Below are 24156 nucleotides of genomic sequence, written 5' to 3' on the forward strand. Positions count from 1 at the left end.
CTAAAGTTTTCTTGCGCGAGCTAGTAAAATGATCATAATAGGAGGATTGCAGGGGGGGGGGGCAATAAGCACGAAAGAAGACTCTTTAAGAAGAAGAAGTGCTCAGATCCCACATACTCCAGATAAGAGGCAGTAGGCTCAGCACAGAACAAATTGGAAAGACAAACTGTGCAGCACATACAAACCTGGAACAAAATAATTCACTTTTTTTTTTCCTGGAGAAAGTGGACTTTTTGAGTATTATTTTGTCTGTCAACTTACGAATGAAAGAAAGGAGGGCTTAAAATATTTCAGAAATTCTGAGAAGATGCTCAAAACCTTGCTTGCATGATCCATCAAAAGACATAGGATTATTGGAACGAAGCAAGCAATAGTAAGACTTTCCTGTGGTCACAGAGTTCCTAAAGAACAATTGTTCTTATTCCTAAATTAAGAAGATGCCTTTTTTTATTGAGAAGAATGCAGCAATTGAGAAGCTTCACTTTATGAACAATTTTCAGTAATTTCAACTACTTGTTGTGATCTTTTGCTGGGAAAGGTTGACTTGGGATTAAAGGGATTGATCAATTTTGATGTTCTAATGTGAAATATAGATTTATTTCCTGGACACGGGACTGCAGAAGAGACAGTGAAAATGAATGTCTCCATCCTGATCTCCTCTTCGGACATTTACCATCCGGAGTCAATTCTCATCCCGGTACTCTACTCCCTCATTTTCCTAGTGGGTACAGTGGGCAATAGCCTGGTTTTGGCGGTGCTGCTGAGGAATGGAAAGATAAACAACACCACCAATCTCTTTATCCTGAACTTAGGAGTGGCAGATCTGTGCTTCATTATTTTTTGCGTGCCATTTCAAGCCACCATCTACACCCTGGACAGCTGGGTGTTTGGCCCCTTCATGTGCAAAGCTGTGCACTTCTTCATATACCTCACCATGTATGCCTCTAGTTTCACCTTGACCACTGTGTCACTTGACAGGTAAGACCAGGTCTTTTCTTAGAAATTTAACAAAAATAATAGTTTTATAATTATAATAATAATAATAATAATAATAATATTTAATATTCCCCATCTGGCTAAAGGATTTTAAAAGGAAATTGACCATAACACCACAATCATTAATTATTACTATTTCATAATTTGTTGACAGGGGAAGTTCAATTCATAAACATATAACTTTATCCTAAAGTGCCCATCCAGTCAACTTTTTTTTAGAGTTTTGTATACAGTGGGGAAGGATTAGATACCTGTTAGAGACAGACAGCACAAAAAAATTGGCAGGGGTTCTAATACTTCTCCACTCTATCCAAAATTAAAGAAGAAAGTTTGCGCTGGACAAACACTTTAAGTGTAAGCAACCAGCCATTTACTGTCAGACTATAAATTATAAATATTAACTAGAATGTGTCAAAATAAATAACTGAAGAAAATTGGGTTGGGCTAACAATTTTAAAGGGAATCTGTCACCAAAATTGTATGAATGCTTGAACATGAATCACTTCTGCTATTAGATCTAGTAACATATTTTTCAGTCTTGTTCCAAGTTGTAGTTTCTATCTGCACAGGTTACTCTTCCAATGCAAACTTTACTCCCATCATGGCCATGCTGAATAATAATCTGTAGAGTCATGGCACCAAGTGGTGTGTACAGTTCAATGGAACTCCTAAGATAGCATGGCAATGTCAACAGAAATAAAGAAAAAGTGAATTTCATTTTTAAAATGTCTTGTGATCTTGTCTTCAATGTGCTGTTTTTGTCTTACAAGAATAGCTAGACAATACATTGGTAGTCAGTGGGAAGAATGTTCCTTACATTGATAGTCAGTGGGAAGAATGCTCCTTACATTGGTAGTCAGTGGATAGAATGCCCCTTACATTTGTGGACAGTGTGAAGAATGCCCCTTACATTGTTGGACAGTGGGAAGAAAGCTCCTTACATTGGTAGTCAGTGGGAAGAATGTTCCTTACATTGCTAGTCAGTGGGAAGAATGTTCCTTACATTGGTGGTCAGTGTATAGAATGCCCCTTACATTTGTGGACAGTGGGAAGAATGCCCCTTACATTGTTGGACAGTGGGAAGAATTCTCCTTACATTGATAGCCAGTAGGAAGAATGCCCCTTATGCTTTGTGGTCAGTGGGAAGAATGCTCCTTACAGTGAAGGTCAGTTGGAAGAATGGTTCTTACGATGGTGGTCAGTGGGAAGAATGCCCCTTACATTGGTGGACAGTGGGAAGAATGCTCCTTACATTGGTAGTCAGTAGGAAGACTGCCCCTTACTTTTGTGGACAGTGGGAAGAATGCTCCTTACATTGGTAGTCAGTAGGAAGAATGCTCTTCACATTGGTGGTCAGTGAGAAGACTGCTCCATACAGTGATGATCCTTGGGAAGAATGGTTCCCTCATTGGTGGTCAGTGGGAAGAATGCCCCTTACATTGGTGGTCAGTGGGAAGAATGCCCCTTACATTGGTGGTCAGTGGGAAGAATGCCCCTTACATTGGTGGACAGTGGGAAGAATGCCCCTTACATTGGTGGACAGTGGGAAGAATGCTTCTTACATTCGTAGTCAATAGGAAGAATGCCCCTTACTTTTGTGGACAGTGGGAAGAGTGCACCTTACATTGGTAGTCAGTAGGAAGAATGCTCTTCACATTGGTGGTCAGTGAGAAGACTGCTCCATACAGTGATGGTCCTTGGGAAGAATGGTTCTTACATTGGTGGTCAGTGGGAAGAATGCCCCTTACATTGGTGGTCAGTGGGAAGAATGCCCCTTACATTGGTAGTCAGTAGGAAGAATGCTCTTCACATTGGTGGTCAGTGAGAAGACTGCTCCATACAGTGATGGTCCTTGGGAAGAATGGTTCCCTCATGGGTGGTCAGTGGGAAGAATGCCCCTTACATTGGTGGTCAGTGGGAAGAATGCCCCTTACATTGGTGGTCAGTGGGAAGAATGCCCCTTACATTGGTGGACAGTGGGAAGAATGCCCCTTACATTGGTGGACAGTGGGAAGAATGCTTCTTACATTCGTAGTCAGTAGGAAGAATGCCCCTTACTTTTGTGGACAGTGGGAAGAGTGCTCCTTACATTGGTAGTCAGTAGGAAGAATGCTCTTCACATTGGTGGTCAGTGAGAAGACTGCTCCATACAGTGATGGTCCTTGGGAAGAATGGTTCTTACATCGGTGGTCAGTGGGAAGAATGCCCCTTACATTGGTGGTCAGTGGGAAGAATGCCCCTTACATTGGTGGACAGTGGGAAGAATGCCCCTTACATTGGTGGACAGTGGGAAGAATGCTCCTTACATTGGTAGTCAGTAGGAAGAATGTCCCTTACTTTTGTGGACAATGGGAAGAATGCTCCTTACATTGGTAGTCAGTGGGAAGAATGCCCCTTACATTGGTGGTCAGTGGGAAGAATGCTCCTTACATTGGTAGTCAGTAGGAAGAATGGTCTTTACATTGGTGGTCAGTGAGAAGACTGTTCCTTACAGTGATGGTCAGTGGGAAGAATGCTCCTTACATTAGTGGCCAGTAGAAAGAATGCTTACCTTACAGTCGTGGTCAGTGAGAAGAATGTTCCTTACATTGGTGGCCGTGGGAAGAATGCTGACCTTACAGTCGTGGTCAGTGAGAAGAATGTTCCTTACATTGGTGGCCGTGGAAAGAATGCTGACCTTTCAGTCGTGGTCAGTGAGAAGAATGTTCCTTAAATTGGTGGCCATGGAAAGAATGCTGACCTTACAGTGGTGGTTAAAATACCACCCTCACAGACATCTAAAAAGCTTACTGGTGTCCTGTAGCTGGCTCTACCAAGTGGCATTGGCCCCAGACCTATGCAGGTATCATCAAATAGCAAATCAATAACCACCAAATGAGAGGTCAATCAAGCAGCTCTAGGAACCTCTAGCAACCTCCAGAGGAACCCTAAAGTTCCATAGAGCTCTAGCTGAGAATGGCTGCTGTAAGGGTAAAGCACATCCTAAGCCCAGCACAGTTCTCAATGCAAAGACAAGGCAATTTACTTTGCTGGCTATAAGGTCAGTTCACACCAGCGCAACAGGGTAGTGTACAATGAAAAAAAGTACCACATGCTGTGCTTTTTTTTCAGGGCAATGTGTTGGGATGCAAGTCAACCCACTGGAACACTGCTACGGAGAATAGAACTTAATGAGATATCACTTTCAATAAAACTCTAACAAAAGTGGCAAATCAGCACTGTTTCCCTTAAAGCTACATCACTGACCTAATATCCAAGTACCGCCCAGCACGCACACTCCGCTCCTCACAAGACCTCCTTCTCTCTAGTTCCCTGGTCTCCTCCTCCCATGCCCGCCTCCAGGACTTCTCCAGGGTGTCACCCATCCTCTGGAACTCCCTGCCCCAACCCATCAGATTATCACCTACTCTCCTCTCCTTTAGGTGCACCCTGAAAACCCATCTCTTCAGGGAAGCCTACCCCACCCCCTGCTAACTTGCCGACCTCCTCTACTCTGCCTACCACTCCATCCCCCACAGCTATCTCCTCCTGTGCCACCATCCCCTCCCTCCTAGATTGTAAGCTTGAAAGAGCAGGGCCCTCAATCCCCTCATGTTTTGCATTGTATTTGTATTGTTCTGTCACATGTTCTGTCCCCCTTTGTAATGTACAGCACTGAGCAAACTATTGGCGCTTTATAAATACTGTATAATAATAATAATAATAATAAAGCACACCAGCGTAACTGTTGGTGTGAATGTGAATAAGTGAAAAATGGGAGGTACTATTTCTCCTTTCAAAAATGCTAGCTGCCTGACTCTTCAAGTAGACCTTCATCCATTTGACCTTCATGCTCTCTCTTGCCTCCTCCCTCTATCCTCACAATTGCACACACAGTGCTGCTTCCTAAATTCTGAACTAGGCGAGGATGACGAGGATGATATATATGGACACCCTTGCCTTCTAGGATGTCTCCTTCATACATTCCAGGAGACCATTTGCCAGATCCTGTGTATGCGCAGACAAGATGTAAGTCACTGCCAGAAATCTGGCAGGGCTCCTGCAGCATGTCTAGACATGAGAAGGGGCATTCGGCGCATGCGCAGACACGCTGTCGGTCTCTGCCAAGTCTATGGTTCAGGTTCAACACTTACAGAGGACATTACAAGGAGGCAAAAAAACACAATAAGAAACAATTTCATGAAAAAGATTACAGGGTCAGAGGTAGTGAATGTATTATTATTATTTTTATTATTATTATACAGTATTTATATAGCGCCAAAGGGGTATGCTCAGCGCTGTACAGTAGCAGGGGGACATAACATGAGACAAGACAGTAACAATACAATACACGAGGGGTTCGAGGGTCCTGCTCTTTCAAGCTTACAATCTAGGAGGGAGGGGAAGGTGGGACAGGAGGAGATGGCTGTGGGGGATGGAGTGGTGGGTGGAGTGGAGGAGGTTAATTGTTAGGTGAGGTCGGGTGTTAGGTGAGGTTGGGGTAGGCTTCCCTGAAGAGGAGGGTTTTCAGGGTGTGCCTGAAGGTGAGGAGGGTAGGTGACAGTCTCATGGATTGGGGTAGGGAGTTCCAGAGGATGGGGGAAGTCCTAGAGAAGTCCTGCAATCGGGCGTGGGAGGAGGAGACCAGGGAGCTAGAGAGCAGGAGGTCCTGTGAGGAGCGGAGGGCACGGGTAGGGTAGTATCTGGGTATCAGGTCAGTTATGTAGTTCGGGGCGGCATTGTGAGTGGCCTTGTAGGTCAGGGTTAGCAGCTTGAACTTGATGCGTTGGGCAATCGGGAGCCAATGAAGGGATTGGCAGAGGGGGGAGGCAGATGTGGAGCGCTTGGTGAGGTGGATGAGTCTGGTCGCAGAGTTTAGGATTGACTGGAGTGGGGATAGCGTTCGTTTGGGTAGGCCAGTGAGAAGGGAGTTGCAATAGTCCAGGCGTGAGATGATGAGGGAGTGTACGAGTTGTTTGGTGGTGTCTGGGGTGAGGAAGGTGCGTATCTTGGAGATGTTGCGGAGGTGGAGCCTGCATATGTACAGTTGCAAGAAAAAGTATGTGAACCCCTTGGGATTACGTGGAGTTTTGCATGAATTGGGCATAAAATGTGCTCTGAACGTCATCTAAGTCACAACAATAGAAGAACACAGTCTGCTGAACATAATACTACACAAACATTAGATGTTGCCATGGTTTAATTGCACATAACATGTAAACATTCACAGTGCAGAGAGGAAAAAGTATGTGAGGCCCTAGCTTAATGACTTCTCCCAGAGCTAATTGGAGCCAGGAGTGAGCCAACCTTGACTAAAAATAGTGTGATGATATTGGATGTGTTGCTGACAGCTGTCCTGCCCTTAAAAAACACACACCTGTTTTGGGTTTACTGGTTTCAAGAAGCACTGTCTGATGTGAACCATGCCTCACAGAAAAGAGCTCTCAGAAGACCTACGATCAAGAATTGTTGACTTGCAAGAAGCTGGAAAGGGTTACAAAAGTATCTCCAAAAGCCTTGATGTTCATGTGTCCACGGTAAGACAGACTGTCTACAAATGGAGAAAGTTTAGCACTGTTGCTACTCTCCCTAGGCGTGGTCGTCCTGTAAAAATGACTGCAAGAGCACAGTGCAGAATGCTGCATGAGGTAAAGAAGAATCCCAGAGTGTCAGCTAAAGACCTACAGAAATCTCTGGCACATGCTAACATTTTTGTTGACACATCTACAATAAGGAAAACACTAAACAAGAATGGAGTACATGGAAGGACACCACGGTGGAAGCCATTGCTGTCCAAAAAGAATATTGCAGCACATTTGAAGTTTGCAAAAGAGCACCTGGATGTTCCACAGCACTACTGGCAAAATATACTGTGGACAGATGAAACCAAGATTGAGTTGTTTGGGAAGAACACACAACACTATGTGTGGAGAAAAAAAGGCACAGCACACCAACATCAAAACCTCATCCCCACTGTGAAACATGGCGGAGGGAGCATCATGGTTTGGGGCTGCTTTGCTGCCTCAGGGCCTGGACGGATTGTTGTCATTGATGGGAAAATGAATTCCAGAGTTTATCAGGACATTTTGCAGGAAAACGTACGACCATCTGTCTGCCAACTGAAGCTCTGCAGAGGATGGGTGATGCAACAGGACAATGACCCAAAGCATACAAGTAATTCAACAAAACAATGGCTGCAGCAGCACAGAATACCCCTTCTGGAGTGGCCCAGTCAGAGTCCTGACCGCAACCCGATTGAAATGCTGTGGCATGACCTTAAGAGAGCGATTCACACCAGACATCCCAAGAATATTGCTACACTGAAACGGTTTTGTGAAGAGGAGTGGTCCAAAATTACTCCAGATCGTTGTGCAGGTCTGATCTGCAACTACAGGAAACGTTTGGTTGAGGTTATTGCTGCCAAAGGAGGGTCAACCAGTTATTAAGTCCAAAGGTTCACATACTTTTTCCTCCCTGCACTGTGAATGTTTACATGTTATGTGCAATTAAACCATGGCAACATCTAATGTTTGTGTAGTATTATGTTCAGCAGACTGTGTTCTTCTATTGTTGTGACTTAGATGACGTTCAGAGCACATTTTATGCCCAATTCATGCAAAACTCCACGTAATCCCAAGGGGTTCACATACTTTTTCTTGCAACTGTATGTATGTATATGTATGTATATGCAATGTATATGAAGTATTTTTGGTGATGAAGGATATAATTTCGTGTCACTTTAAGACTAGCCATAACTATGAGATAAACACCCTGACCTTTAAACTGATTCCTGACACTAAATAAGCCCTACATCTCCATGAGTAACCTCTATATGCAGGCAATTGTCGCAGGCAATCCTATGACCATCTTGCCATCAAAAACAGCTTCTCACATTACCCATCTGCAGAGAACCAAATGATGTCTCCACATATAACAAAGCTCAAGGCAGATCAATTTACTCAGTGCCTTATACCAGACTAACTTTGGATATACTGATCTACCTTGAGCTAGACAATAGACAATCTTGATATGATATAAAAAAAATTGTATTATATATTTTTTTACATAGAAATTGTATTAAAACTTGAATATGAACAATTACTATTGTGCTTGCAGTGCAATATGAAGCTATTAACCTTTATAGAGCTCTCTTATAGTTAGCCAATTATACAAAATGAGTTGCCAGACCACAAAAGAAATGTATCTGCAATACATCTACACAGAAGCATTACAAGTCTGCTATTTCAAACATTTTCTGAATAGTTAGAAATATATTTTGATGATAGATTTAAAGAGGTATTAACCACTTGCCCTCCAGAGGATTTACCCCCCCCCCCTTCCTGACCAGGCCATTTGTTGCGATACGGCGCTGCGTTACTTTAACTGACAATTGCATGGTCATGCAACGCTGCGCCCAAATGAAATGTATGTCCTTTTTTCCCCCCACAAATTGAGCTTTCTTTTGGTGGTATTTGATCACCTCTGCATTTTTTATTTTTTTTGTGCTATAAACAATGACCCACAATTTTGAGAAAAAAAAATATTTTTGACATTTTGCTATAAAACACATCCAATAAAAAAATTTTAAAAATGGAATTTCATCATAAATTTAGGCCAAAAGGTATTCTGCTACGTCTTTGCTAAAGAAAATCCCAATATGTGTAAATTAATTGGTTTATGTGAAAGCTATAGCATTTGCTATAGCAATGGCGGTATATATACTGGAATTTGTTTTACTTTTTATACTAGTAATGGCGGTGATCAGCGACTTATAGCGAGACTGCGGCAGGCATTCTGACACTGGGGGGAACTGACTAACTGTCACTGACATCCCCAGTGACACTAATACAGTAATCAGTGCACATAAAGCACTGACACTGTACTAATGATACTGGGCGGGAAGGGGTTAACATGTGGGGCAATCAAAGGGTTAACTGTGTGCTGTTTTACTATTGTATATGTGTGTGTTGTACTGTGTGAGCAGATTGCTTTCTATGGCTCTGCTATGCAGAGCCATACAAAGCAGTGTGCAGGAGCTGACAGGGGAGAGATCTGAATTGTTCAGGAGTGGACTGACAACTCATGGGGCCCCCGGGCAATAGGGAATCATGGGGCCCTTGTGTCATGGCCCACACCCAAAAAAGCCTATGAAAAAGCCAATTAAAGGTACCAGGGGCATCTCATGGGGCCCCCTACTGACCCCGGGCCCTCGGGCAGTGCCCGAGTGCTCGAATGGTCAGTCCGCCCCTGGTATTGTTTACATACAGACCTCTCCCCTGTCAGTGATACTCTGATCACAATGAGCCAGTGGGGAATCACTGTCCAGGACCCAGTGGGGAATCAGCTGAAGCCGTGTGCGCTCCCCCTACCCCGAAATGCAAACTCACGTATATATACGTGATTTTGCGCAGCCCTGCTGCCCTGTAGCAGTATTTCTGCTATAGAGCGGCGAGAAAGCGGTTAAACCCCAAATCAAAATTGTAATATATTGCAGCTTACCAGTGGTAAGCTCCATTAGTTTTCTTTTTTTTTAGGCTTTTCCCCTGTTCTCACCTGGTGATCTGGCCAGTAGCACACTTCCTGTGTTATAGTGCCCCCACTCTGGATGAAGGAGCATTGGGGGGCACCTTTGGACAAAATTAAGGTAGACATTACAGTTACAATACAATTTGGTACAAAATGAAACAGATGGCCCTGCTTGTTAGAACTCACAATCATATATTGCAGCTTACCAATCATTAGATGTGGTGGCTGCATTAGTTTTCTTTTTTTAACTTTTTCCTTGTTTTCACCTGGTGATCTGACCAGTAGCACACTTCCTGTGTTAGAGTGCCCCCACTCTGGATGAAGGAGCATTGGGGGGCTCCTTTGGACAGCAGCATGGTTAATCGGGGGGGGGGGTTAGATATACTCACAGATTTTATAACACTAACAAACTGAAGCCAAATGATAGGCTTAAAGAGGTATTAAACCCCAAACCAAAGTGGTAATATATTACAGCTTACCAATCATTTGATGTGGCGGCTGCATTAGTTTTCTTTTTTTAGGCTTTTTCCCTGTTTTCACCTGGTGATCTGGCCAGTACCACACTTCCTGTGTTAGAGTGCCCTCACTGTGGATGAAGGAGCATCATGGGCACCTTTGGATAGCAGCATTGTTAATCTGGGGGGGGGGGGGAGAGTTAGATGTACTTACAGATTTTTACACACTATCAAATTGAAGCCAAACTCCAGCTCATGCTTTATAAGCAGCAACAGCAAACAGTTTTTTTTCCTTTTGGGATAAAGGTTTTACATAAATAAACTGATCATTGTAAGCCCCCTCCCAGTGGTAAATGGCTTGTCTCATCACTAGATTTTAGTTAGGGGTATCAGCAGGGGCAGACTGACAATGGGGCCCCTGGGCAATAGGGGATCATGGGGCCCCTGTGTCCTCACCCACACTCAAACCATACCCAAAATAGCCTATAAAAGGTACCAGGGGCATCTCATGGGGTTCCTTACTTAACCCGGGCCATCGGGCAGTGCCCGAGTGCCCGAATGGTCAGTCCACCCCTGGGTATCAGAGTAAAGGGGGCTGAATACAAATGCACACCACACTTTTCACATATTTATTTGTAAAACATGTTGAAAACCATTTCTCATTTTCCTTCCACTTCACAATTATGTGCCACTTTGTGTTGGTCTAATCACATAAAATCCCAATAAAATACATTTACATTTTACTTTTTCAAGGCACTGTACTATGAGACAACAGATCTCTGCAGGCTGCTTCATAGCGCATGAAAAATCGCTGGTTACCCAGAGCGAACATGTGGAGTCCAATTGTTTATCCTGTATAACAAATCTACAGTACAATGTCTGTCTGTACTCCAAATGATTACAGCACACACCAGAGATATGTAAACCTATTTCTGCAATTTATTTTTGTGCATGAGACGCGAAGACTAAAAATGAGGGCAAAAGTAAAGTTGTTCATGGCAACAAATCCGATTTTTTTTCCTTTCCCACTTTTGTTAAAACAAAGTTCAAAAAGGTCTAGAAATAAAAATTGAATTTAAAAAATCACTTTTTTTTCTTGTTCATTCTTTTGCTTGTTTAAGAGAGCAAAGGAACAGAACATAACATTTAACATAAATACAGTAACATTCCAACAAGGTATGGAGGTCAAATATAGAAAACAGACATATACCATGGCGTCATTGTGGTACAAACAGTGCATTGTGCATCAAGACAACTGTAACCGGACAACCGGTGGATGGGGGGGGGGGGGAGAAAAAAAAAAAGAAAGAAAGAAAAGGAAGAAGGGGGTGGGGTGGGAAAGCATAAATGGATAAGGGAAGGGAAAGGGAAAGTTTTGTGGGTAGATCCGTGAGTTTTATTGTGAAAGTAGCGGGTCTTGGTCAACTCCAAAGAAAGATGCCAGGAGATCCATGGTCTCCAGATGGCCAAAAAGCGTTTATCCAGGAAATTTGCTTGAGGATTTTCATACAAGAGAATGGAGTTAACTCTGGATTTAGTGTTGCATACCTATTTTTTTTAAATAAAAAACATGTTATACTTACCTGCACTGTGCAATGGTTTTGCACAAAGCAGACTGGATCCTCCTCTTCTGGGGTCCCCTGCCCCTGAACTCTTGGCTCCTCCCCCGACTGAGTAGCTTCCTAGCAAACCACTTGCTAAGGGGGGTAGTTGTGTGGGCTCGCTCCTAAGCCCCACTGTCTGTGTCCATAGACACAGACATTGGGGCTTTGCCCCACCCCTCCTCCCTCCTCATAGGATTTATTGACAGCAGTGGGAGCCATTGGCTGACTGCCCTGTGAGGAGGGAGAGAGAGGAAAGAGCCACTGTTCTCGTGCACAGTGATGGATCGAGATCAAACTCAGGTAAGTATAAGGATGGGCTGGGGGGATCACAGACCTTAATGAATAGAATGCATTAAGATAAAAAAAAACCTTTTACCTTTAGAACTGTTAGAAATTTTGTATATAGCCCTACAGAACAGACAGTTCACGTGTGCTTTTCTTCTTGCTTCACTGCAACCAGGAAACAGGAAACTTTTTTTCAGATAAAAATTTACCATAAATGCAGCTACAAACGTATACACACTGCCATCTACTGGTTGAAGAATATATTTCTGCTGAATACTGATGTAGTTGTTGCACAAAACACTGTACATGAACACTATATTCCAACAAGAACCACTTTAAAGAGTTTCCCTCTCAGGGTAGCCCAGAACCATGTTCAGATCACTAGTAAAAGTTCAACACACAATTGACAAAATAGTATGCTGGCAGGGCTGGTGTTAGAAGCCATGGGGCTCCATACAGCCAGCCTGACAGGGACCTCCAAATAAACAATTTACTCTACTTCAGTTATGAATGAACATAGTGAGTGATCAATACTGAGCACTCAAGTTCATTCGGGAAAGGAAGGGGCTGGTAAATGAAGCATATTTACTGAACTCTCTTCCCCCATTCTTCATCCTGAAGGATCATATTGTGTGCTTGCAGCTGCCTGTGGGAAGGACAGCAGAGAAGCTGTCAGCACTGCGGGGGTGGGGGCACACAGGGGTCCTGGGCAGCAGGGGGAAATGTATAATACTCAGGGACAGTGGTTGGTGTGGCAGGGGGCACGTACTGGAACAGATCCCCTGTATGGCTCTCCCTGCAGCAGCTGAAAGCCAGTGGGGGGGAGAGGAGAGGAAGCCAGCTTTCAGCGGCTGCTGAGAGAGTCATACAGGGGATCGGTTCCAGTAATTGCCCGCCCCCACCGTGACGATCACCATCCCTGCCCACATCCAATTCACTCGCTGCCTGGGCCCCCCTGCTGGCCTAGGCCCTGTACAGGAGGACCGGTGGTACCTCCTTATCCATGGCCCTGTGTGCTGGTAGTTCTGGTAAAACCAGGACCCAAGAGTGGAGATTCCATCCCTCCCAGATCACTATTAAATCCCCGGGCTCCGGATCCCAAAATGGATTTTACTAAACAATGAGGAAACTGAAAAGCCATTTTTTTCTGAATGACAAAAGTTCCCTGGAGCCCCTCAACCTGCCTGAATTATAATCCTGGGTCATCAACTCTTTTAACACCATGGCAGGGCACAGCTCTGCCACAACTATTTGATTTTTTTTCATTCGGCAAAAAAAAAAATCTAACAAATTCCTCCATCCACACTGTACAGTCTGGATGGATGAATCCCCCTGTTGGGCTATTGTATTATGACAGCCACTGGCAGCAGTTATTAGAATACCCAAAAAGCGCCTGCATCTGACTGGATGCAGCCATTGATGTGCCAACAATTTTCAGCCCGGCTCCTCTGATTTTTCAATCAAAGGATGTCAGAAGGGATGTGGCCAATAGGGCCACCCTCAAAACAGATTTTGGACAGTTTATCAGGAATAGTGGACAGCCAGCCTAAATGTTAAACCTTATTGTGTTCTGTTGGTAAAACCTAAAATCAAGCCAAAATGTTTTTGTGATGGACAGAATTGTGGTGCATTAGAACCTCTCTAAGGATTTTTTAGTTGTCTGTGTCCTCGGTGAGAATTACCCTCATTTCCTGTCCCAGTGACAGGGTGACCCAAGGACAGGAATCATGGGAGAATTTTCTGGTGGGGAGAGAGAGAGAGCAACAAAGGCACATGTATTTAATATTTAATCCATTGTATGAAAGGGGGAGACATCTGTCAGGTTTTATTGATCTCTGTGTCTTCCTGTCCTGGTAATATTCACGCTCTCTCATTTCTTCTACTTGTGTATAGGAAGTGAGGAGAAATCTCCCCAGTGGAGATACAGACAGCAGTAAATAATTGACAGAGGGTCTGTCCCTTACTTATTCTATAAAAGAACTAAAAAAGTTTTGGCTGGAGATGGCCTTTAATAAATCAGCCCAGAGTCTTAAGCCACCCATAGATGGAGCAATTTTCTTTCCTGCATTCTTACTCGATTCATTCATCAACACAGTCAGTTTTGATGGGGAAAGACATTGTGTTACATTATTATTTGTAGAAGATGTTGAAAACCATTTATCACTTTCCTTCCACTTCACAATTATGTGCCACGTTGTTGGTCTATCACAGTGGTCTGCAAACTGCGGCCTGGGGGCCGGATGTGGCCCATTACATAGTTAGTCTGGCTGAAAAAAGACAAAAGTCCATCCAGTTCAACCATTTTAAAAAAAGTTATAATCATATACCCACAGTTGATCCAGAGGAAGGCAAAACCTTCTCACTGGTAGGGGGAGCCGTCCCTACTGGGAGAACACAGTGATTACTGTAATAGACCTATAATGCTACCACCTCCCCCTCACTCCCCCTCTCTGTTGGGGTCCCTCTAGGCTCTGTCCTCGGGCCCCTTCTCTTCTCCATCTACACCTCCTCCCTTGGCCAACTCATACACTCTCACGGTTTCAACTACCACCTATATGCCGACGACACACAAATCTATCTCTCAACCCCCCACCTCACCCCCTCGGTCTCCGCCCGAATCACACACCTACTGAGCGACATATCAGACTGGATGTCGCTCCACTTCCTTAAACTGAACCTCTCCAAAACCGAGTTTCTTGTCTTCCCCCCAGCCCGGACACCACCCCCCATTGACTTCTCCATCACATCCAACAACGCCAGCATCAAATCCACCCCGCAGGCCAGAGTACTTGGTGTCATTCTGGACTCCAACCTATCCTTCCAGCCACAAGTCCAATCTTTAACAAACTTGTGCAGACTCCACCTCCGCAACATCGCCAAAATACGCACGTTCCTAACCCCAGAAACCACTAAACAGCTCATCCACTCCCTCATCATATCACGACTTGACTACTGCAACTCCCTCCTCACTGGCTTGCCTCGCCGCTGGCTATCCCCGCTTCAGTCGATCCTGAATATGGCTGTCAGACTCATTCACCTTTCCAACCGCTCCATTTCCGCCACCCCCCTCTGCCAATCCCTCCACTGGCTTCCGATTGCGCAACGGATCAAATTCAAAATCCTAACACTGACGTACAAAGCTGTCCACCATACTGCCTCAAACTACATCACTGACCTAATATCCAAGTACCACCCAGCACGCACACTCCGCTCCTCCTTTTCTCTAGTTCCCTGGTCTCCTCCTCCCATGCCCGCCTCCAGGACTTCTCCAGGGTGTCACCCATCCTCTGGAACTCCCTGCCCCAACCCATCAGATTATCACCTACTCTCCTCTCCTTTAGGCGCACCCTGAAAACCCATCTCTTCAGGGAAGCCTACCCTACCCCCTGCTAACCTGCCGACCTCCTCCACTCTTCCTACCACTCCATCCCCCAAAGCTATCTCCTCTTGTACCACCATCCCCTCCCTCCTAGATTGTAAGCTCGAAAGAGCAGGGCCCTCGATCCCCTCATGTTTTGCATTGTATTGTATTGTTATTGTTCTGTCACATGTTCTGTCCCCCTTTGTAATGTACAGTGCTGCGTGAACCATTGGCGCTTTATAAATACTGTATAATAATAATAATAATAGCTACAAGCTATAATTGCATGTAAAATCCAACAACTTGGGTTATATTTCATGACACAACTTTTATAGCATGATAGCTAAGTGGACCATACACACGCATGGGTAATAGTAGAATAGTTGTGTTATTTTTGAGTTTTGTTTTTCTGTTTATTTGATATGTCAATAGGTATGGCAGACACCTGTATTCCGATTCATGTTGCCCCTGCGTGGGCTCCTCTTTATATCCTACTACAGACCCAATAAATAGAATAAAAAAAAAAAAATCCAACAATTTTCACATGCTACATTCGGCCTGCCCATACATGATTCGAACAGTCTATGGCCAGCTTTGGGAAACAATGTAGAGAGGACTGGGTAAAGTGAAGTAACATAGTAACCTAGCAGCATCTGCATTGTTAATTATTCTAACTCTTCTGGTCTAATTAAGTGTAAACTCTAAAATTTTTCTTTGCACGTTATAGTGATTAATTATACTGCCAATCAAATATTATATGTATTGTACATAGTATTAGGTCTGTAGGCTGGTGGAGGCCACAGTATATCCTTCAACCTGAAGATGGCATTGTGCCACGCCTTCCAGCTGGCGGGAGACCATTGAGGACTAATTGTTCCCTTCTGTAGGCTCTATGCAGTCATCTTGGGAAGGACAGTAATTGTATTGGATAACAAAATCCTGCTAGATTTGAGTAACCATCTTGACTCAGAATAATTTCATAAATAGGACATTCTGCAATATTTGGCGTGCCCACAGTGTGGTAGTAAAATAGGGATAGAGCCTAGCTGTATAGGGAGAGAGTAGAGATAGTATTAGGGAGAGGTACCTGTTTAGGAGGGAAAACGTACCTGTCTAAGAGGGAAAGGAGACAAACTAATTCCAGGGTGTCCCCTTTTTTAAGTTTTCTGGAATGGTCTCGGACTGGTAGTTGGATATTGACAGGGACATTTGAGGATCACAATATGAACAAGCAATATCATAGTCCCCTCCTAGGGAAGGGTTCCACTGGCATTCAGTGATTTGCAAATGTCTGATAGTATTACTATTGGAAAGTGCCTTGTGGAAAAACAGCGCCCTCTTCTGCTTGAAGAAATATATGACCTGAAACACGCCAATGGTGCCATTTCTGTGAACAGTCAATTTCTACAACATAATAAGAAGAAATGAGGGGGGTGTAATCAGCGTAAGCACTGCTAGAAGTCCTGGGTAATCCTGGTATGGGGTAATGGTGGTAACTATGGCTGTATAAGGAAGATGAGCATGGGGGTCCGTGTAGCACTGAGGGCAAGGCTTCCAAATAGACTGTAGCAGACTCTGTAGGTGAGAGAAGGAGAGAAGCACCTCTAAGTGCAATATGTCTCTTTATTTAGGTATATAGGTAGGAACACTCACATAGATAAGATAATTAGAAGCATAAAAACCGTGGTTTATTGGTTACCAACAGTAAGGTGGGTATCCATGGTGAAGAGCCGTCATCTGTGTGGGGTATGGAGAGGTCAGCGTGCTGCTAGAGCAGCATGGTGGCTGGAGGGGAACAGCGGTGAGGCCGGCGTGCACGTCCTCCCTCAGAGCCAGGTGGAACGCATGCTGGAACACAGCGGTGGCGTGGCCGTGATGACGTCAGATACCCAAGGTGCACTGCGACGCATTTCGGAGCATGTGCTGGCCGTGCAAGGTGGAAGTGCGCTCCTCTTTCAAGCATCCTGCATTTTATGCTTCTAATTATCTGATCTATGTGAGTGTTCCTACCTATATACCTAAATAAAAAGACATATTGCACTTAGAGGCGCTTCTCAATTTCTACAACATAGACAACATTTAGGTATCTATGTATGTTTACTCAATTCTCGGGTATACTGGTTAGGCCTTTTCAGCTTCTTCAATAGTTGTCATGAACTTTGGTCATGGATGTGGTCATTACTTATACATGGGCAAGGAGCACCCATACTGTGGCCACTTTCACCATCCAGCAAACTGAACAGAATAAAGAGAGGTCAGCCAGGCTCAAGTTGCATTTAAGGAAGCAACCCACATTTTTATTGAAGGTATATGTGCAGTCTGACACAGGGGTTTTACTGTCTCCTGATGTACTTACACCTGCAATGAACTGAACTATTCTCTACAATTTCAAGCTCATTGATTATTGAATCACTCAGAAAGATTTTATTTTTTAACAGCAAAAATCCAATTATAAAGTTTGCTTACCTTAAATTCAAATTTGAATAAAGTCATATTTTACCTTTTTGTTATTCTCGGTTGCATCTCTGTGCTGCTGATCTCTTGCAGCCTCTTTGCAACCAATTTTGATGGCTGCATGGCATTTCTCAGGGAAGGTTTCCTGAAGGTGACAACTGTGAAACATAGCTGTGTAATGTAGCTTCCATTGCAAGCCTACATGACAGGCAGACAACGTAGAAACACAATTGTCAGACAGGAACAAATGCAGTCACCCTACTACAGGACATGCCTGATCAAAGTTCTTTATGGCAGAATATGCATTATTAATTAAATTAAAGATGCAAAGTTTAAAATCTTGAAAAAAGACTTTTGAAATGAATATTATATGTGATTTTAGTTATTGGATTTACATACTGTAAACATTGGAAAAGGAAGAGATCAATCAAAGGTTCAACCCATTTATTGATGCCCTAATACTGTAATATGGTATTGGTTTCAGCACTGACTATGTATTAGCACTTCATAGTCACTTCAGTCATAGGTATACAGATCACACATTTTTATTTGCTTATAAATGTCATTGAAAATGTCCTCACCCCTCCACACCTACTGTGTAGCCTGACTGGCAGTACCATGGTAGGAGCCGCAGAGCCAGTGTATTTTCAACGTCTCAACACAGCTTGTCTTTCCTATTCTCTGTCAATGGGCAGCCACCTCCAGACCACCAGCAAAAGGGAAGGAGGAGGATTTTAACTGCCCACATTTGTGGCCAGAAAATCCTAGCCCCACCCTTGGTGCAGGAAAGGGGGTGGACACAGTAGGCAGAGAGAGAGCAGGCAGGGCTGTGTGTGAGAAGGAAAACTAAGGGGGCACATAGAAGGTGGAGGCTACTCCAACAACTACAGAGCTAGGTCAAAGATTTCTCCCCTACAGCTTAACTCTCATCTGTTCAGGTACCTGCAGCTCCGCCATGCCTATTCTCAACAGTTTGGGGCCTCTCCACTGACCATACTCTCCTACCCCTTGGAGGAGCTGCTGAGTGATCCTGATCTTACCAAACCACTCTCTAATATCAACAAGGCCCTCCAACCTTCTGTACATACAGGATTTGAGTCCCTGCAATCTAAATGGCAGCAGGAGATGTTAGACCTGGTCAATGAAGATTAGGATAAGGCTTGGGAATACCCTTGCCTTCAACTAGTATCTGCAAGGGATCAACCGATGGAATTCAAGATATTACATAGAATCTACCTACTTATTGGCATTGTGGGAGCAAGTTGGCTGATTATATTCACATGCTTTCTGCATATCCTCATCATTGCCAATATTGGACTGCTAAAGTACAGGTTATTACTCATCTTACCACCAGGGGCGGACTAACCATTTGGAAACTCGGGTATCGCCCGAGGACCCGGGGTCAGTAGGAGGGCCCATGAGATGCCCCTGGTACCTTTTTCATAGGCTTTTTTGAGTTTGGGCAAGGACACAGGGGCCCCATGATCCCCTATTGCCTGGGGGCCCCATGAGTTGTCAGTCCGCCGCTGCTTACTGCTATTCCTGCTCCATTACAATCTCAAATTTGCCTATTAGGTTTGGTAGAACCACTAGCTAATTCCAGGGCAACCAGAACCCTACTAGGCCTCCTCTTCTTCTATGCAAAAAAAGGCAATTATTATGAAGTAGAAAGCATGCTTGGCGCTGTCTGTAGATTAATAGAGCTTTCTAATTATCTCGGTTTTACCCTTATATAAGGCAACATAGTTATTTTGGGGCTGTATGTATTAAAGTTTGGGACCTTTGGATTCATTCTGCTGACACTACCTACAGTCCTTCACTGAGATGTAATCTAATCAGGGGCGGACTGACCATTTGGAAACTCGGGCAGTGCCCGAGGGCCCGGGGTCAGTAGGGGGCCCCATGAGATGCCCCTGGTACCTTTTTTTCATAGGCTCTTTTGAGTTTGGGCAAGGACACAGGGGTCCCATGATCCCCTATTGCCGGGGGCCCCATGAGTTGTCAGTCCGCCCCTGAATCTAATGATACCTAATTTTTATGGTCTGTTATCCCATTTCTGCCATTTTCCTCATTGTATTATGCTGTGTCCATTGCCCTGGTTGGCTTTTTTTTCACACCTTTACACAGGGTAGATTACTTGCCCTGCAGGACTTTTTCCCTTTTGTGCCCCCCTGATGTACTTCTTGTCAAGCTGGCAAGAGTGAGAAGTTGTTGCTGTATTTTTAGTTTTTTTTCTCTGTGTGTTACTATGTCCTCTTCTGGGCTGGGAATGCCGTATAGGCCATGTTTTGTAACAACTCACTTCTCATATACTTTAATAAAGAGAAGTTATAAGAAAAAAAGGATTGCTCCCATAAACAGAGGAGAGAAGTGTGCAGCCTCCCAGAGCAAGGAGAGAGGAAGAGTACCAGACTAGGGACTAAGTGCAGCACAGGGGAGGGTGAAGTGCTGTCTATCCCTCATCCAGCCAGAATAGTACAACCTTCTTATCTGCCTCCATGAACCACCATCAAGTCATTAACTATATATTTGAAGGCATGCTCTGGAAATGGTGTGTAATTGGCCTTCTTTGTATGCTTTGAATTTTGCTCACACTTGCTGAGACACTCTTGCCCCATGCAGAGCTTTCTTTATTTATTACAGGTACTTATATAGTGCCGTCAATTTATGCAGTGATTAACATATATAAATATTACACATTCAAGCAGCTTACAATATAAGGTCCCTAATTCACATTCAAACATACACATACTAGGGATAACTTAGACAGCAGCCAATCAACCTACCAGCATGTCATTGGAGTGTGGGAGGAAACCCATGCAGGCACAGAGAGAACATGCAAACTCCAGGTAGGTAGTGCCGTGTTTGGGATTCAAACCAGCAACCCTAGTACTGCCAGGTGGACGTACTAACCACTTAGCCACTGTGCTGGAGACCATACCATCCTTTCACTAGCTGTAGCACTTTGCGAAGATAACCTTTTCCCCTGTGGATTACAAATACCTTTAATTGAAGGCTAAGTGCTTCACTGCTGAGTTTAAAGGACTCAACCACCAGCAAACTCTATAACAGAATTTACCCAATGGCCAATGGCTATTTAGAATATTGCAGTCAGGCGCCAAATGTTAGCTCTATCCATTTTGCTACATATTGGGGGATGTATATTGCATTAATTGCTGTTTCATTGCTACTTACAAAGTCATTCTCCTCTTGTTTAGTGCATTTCAGGAAAGGTCTTTCACTGGCAATAAAGATGATAAACTACAGTTGTATTCATCTCATTATATTGTTGCACAATTCTGCTGTTATTAAACTGCTATCTTTATTGTTGTCCAATCCACTTCTCAAACATTTTTCTACAGGGCTTCTTTTTATTTAAAGACCAATTATTGAGAGTGCGCGGCCGCCGGGGTCGGATGTTTCGACACTAGCTCCGCACATCCCCGGCACTGACAGCAGCCCATATAAGGGCATAGCGCTGTTTCACCCCCCGGGTCCCCCCCTACCTCGATCCGGACCTCGGGTGCCCACCATGCCCGGAAAAATGGTGGTGAAAAGCCATGGTGGCTCCCAGAGGCGGCTCCCTGCAGGGACTGGAGGACCTAAGATGGCGGCCGGATCGGCGCCCGCGGCTCCTGGTGCCTCTCTCACGGCAGTACCTCTCCCTCAGAGGGAGAAGATGGGCTCCTCCTCCCACGCTGGTCCAGGAAGGGCTGTAGCAGCATCCTCAGCTGGGGTGAGTGACTCTCCGCAGCCCCCCCAGTCATCCTCCAGCCCTGTGCTACTGGAGTCCCAGGCTTCGGCCTGTTCTTTGAGCCATGACTCCCCTGCATCCTCGCCCCTGAGCAGTGAAATAGCTGCCATTTTTTCAGGCCAGCTTAGCGGTCCGGAACCTGCTGATGATAGCCCGGCTTCTTCGCCGACGATTCCTCCTGACCCGCCTCTATATTCTGGTGATGCGACTTTGATAGCTTGGTTCGCAGATTTGCTGCAACACGAATTAGACAGAGCTACCTCAAAACTGGTGGCTGATCTTAAGCAGGATTTTCAGGCCTTGGGCCACCGGCTGGACAGTATTGAGGCTAAAGTTGATGCGACAGTCCAAAGTATCTCCCAAAATTCTACCATGATCACCGACTTGCAAGATCGCCTGGAGGAGGGGTATTCTAAAATTGATGATCTGGAGAATCGGGCTCGGCGATACAATTCCTGAATCGGTTAAGGAGCTTACTAGTTGCACACACACCCTCATGCGGTCCGCTATGCCTGCTATTGATGACCTTCACCTTGAGATTGATCGCATTCACCGGGCACTGATCCCCCCCGGCAAGGGGGGCCTCCTAGATATATCATCGTCAAGCCTAATTTTTTCCAGGTTAAGGAGGCGGTTATGCGGTATGGCAGGGAGAATCCGGATATAGAGCTCGCAGGGCACAAGGTACAAATCTTTGCTGATGTCTCGTCGGCCACTATCCAGAGGCGGCGATCCCTCAAGCCACTTCTCTCTCATTTGGTTCAAAAGGGCATTAGGTATCCTTGGGCCTACCCTTTTCGTCTACAGTTCACTCTTAATGGAAAGTCCTATGGGTTTGCTACATTCCAGGATGGCGAGGAGTTGCTGCTTCAGCTGGGTATTATATCTCGCAGTCCGACGTCCCATTCTCCTACGGGATTGGCTCCTCGGCCTCCGCTGCTCCAGCCATTGTGGACTACTCCATCATCTCAGAAGAGGGGGTCCCGGAATCCACCTGGGAGGATTTCCTGAACTTCCGTGTCCTTTTGGGGACTTTTCACTGGGTTTTGTTAGTTTATGGCGGCCTCCCTGTGGCTCTTAGGAGCATTGGCCGCTGCTGCTGTGTTGGCAGGGGGGGATGGGCTGGGGGTGGGACTTGGGGTGTTGCTTATATTTGTGTGTTGAATACCATTTCCAGTGGTTTTAATTGTTTTGTTTTTATGTTCAATACACTGTGCTTTTGATTTATTGCTGATGGGTTATAATTGCTGTCGGTGCCGGAGAGTGTCTTTGTGCTCTCCTTGATTGGAAGACTCTTCCCCGGGATTGTCTCTCTGGGCAGATCCATTCCACCACAGGGCGATTGCTCTGTATTTCCTGGTACATTGTTTTTATTCATTTCATAGTACTGTTTAGTGTACCGCGGTTACTTGACATTTGGTCTTTTGTGTTCCGAATGTTCTCCTTTCTTTTTTCTTTATTTCTCCGATTTTTTCCTCTCTGTTTTTTTCTGTTTTTTTTGGGGGTCAGCTGGCGACATTTAAGGACTTCTAGGGATCTTCCCACTCTTACGGACCGGGGGGTCTTTACCATGCTTAGTTTTATAATTATTTACTATGTCTTCCCTGCGGTCGACTAGCGGAGAGGTTCGTTTAATTTCTCACAATGTTCAGGGGCTTAATTCCCCATCCAAACACATACAGGCCTTTAGCTCATACCACTCCCTTGAGGCGGATATAGTTGCCTTGCAGGAGACTAATTTTCCCCCTTCCTTCTCTCCACGTTATATCCATAAAAATTACCCTCTCTGCTTTTTTGCTAATGCTACAGAGAAAAAGCGGGGGGTGGCCCTATGTTTTTCTCGCCGATTGTCCTTTACCGAATCTAAAATTAGGATAAGGAGGGACGGTATCTTTTGGTGAAAGGCCACTTGGGAGGAAACCTTATCACTTTTTTAATTTATTATTCCCCCAATATCAATCAGGTGGAATTTTTCCAATCTCTGCTAAGTACTCTGGTCGGAGAATTTGAGGGTGACGTTATTCTAGCTGGTGACTAACCTAGCATTGGACCAGACTTTGGATCGTTCCCAAACCGCCACGCTTCAGCCTCCTTCTAGACGGAGCCGTAAATTGGCTCAACTTATCTATCGCTATGACTTCATTGATGCATGGAGGGAGGCTAATCCTACTTCTCGAGACTACTCCCACTACTCCAGGGCTCATAATAGTTATTTTCGCATTGATCATATTTTCCTTCATACATGTTCACTCCCCAAACTGGTTACTGCTAAAATCTTTTCCACGCCCTGGTCTGACCACGACCCGGTTTCTATCACCTTGTCGTCTGGGACTCCTGGTAAGACGGCTTTTCATTGGCGTCTTAATGACTCTATTCTGGGTAATCCCTCTCATTGTCGGGAAATCTCCTCACACCTACAACTATTTTTTGACTTTAATAAAGCAGAGGACACGAACCCGGAGATTAATTGGGCTGCTCATAAGGCCTCAGTCAGGGGATATATTATTCAACTCTCTTCTCGTTTAAAAAAAGCCCGAAATGACCTACTTGCTACTAAAACTCGGTCGTACACTGACCTGGCTGCTCAACATAAGCAAAATCCCAGTTCTGATTTGTTACTTAAACTTGACCAGGCTCGATTGGAACTTAACTTGTGTCTTACCACTACTGCGGATAAACAACTTTGTTGGTCTAATCATAAATTTTTTACTTGGAGGGACAGGCCTGGCACCCTATTAGCCC

The 24156-nt window shown here is 44.6% G+C and overlaps 1 protein-coding gene across 1 annotated transcript in view; it reads left to right on the forward strand.

Annotated features, from left to right (window-relative positions):
- The first annotated feature begins 587 nt into the window (after positions 1 to 587).
- The window catches only part of GALR2 (galanin receptor 2), a 44540-nt gene continuing 20971 nt past the window's right edge, over positions 588 to 24156 (forward strand). The window contains exon 1 of the mRNA XM_089690669.1: positions 588 to 978. Within this exon, the coding sequence (XP_089546795.1) occupies positions 635 to 978 (344 nt within the window). The 5' untranslated portion in view covers positions 588 to 634. The remainder of the gene's footprint in view (positions 979 to 24156) is intronic.

Source organism: Staurois parvus, unplaced genomic scaffold, assembly GCF_062004578.1.
Source record: "Staurois parvus isolate SC_StPar_1 unplaced genomic scaffold, SC_StPar_1.0 ptg000538l, whole genome shotgun sequence".
NCBI classification, from domain to species: domain Eukaryota; kingdom Metazoa; phylum Chordata; class Amphibia; order Anura; family Ranidae; genus Staurois; species Staurois parvus.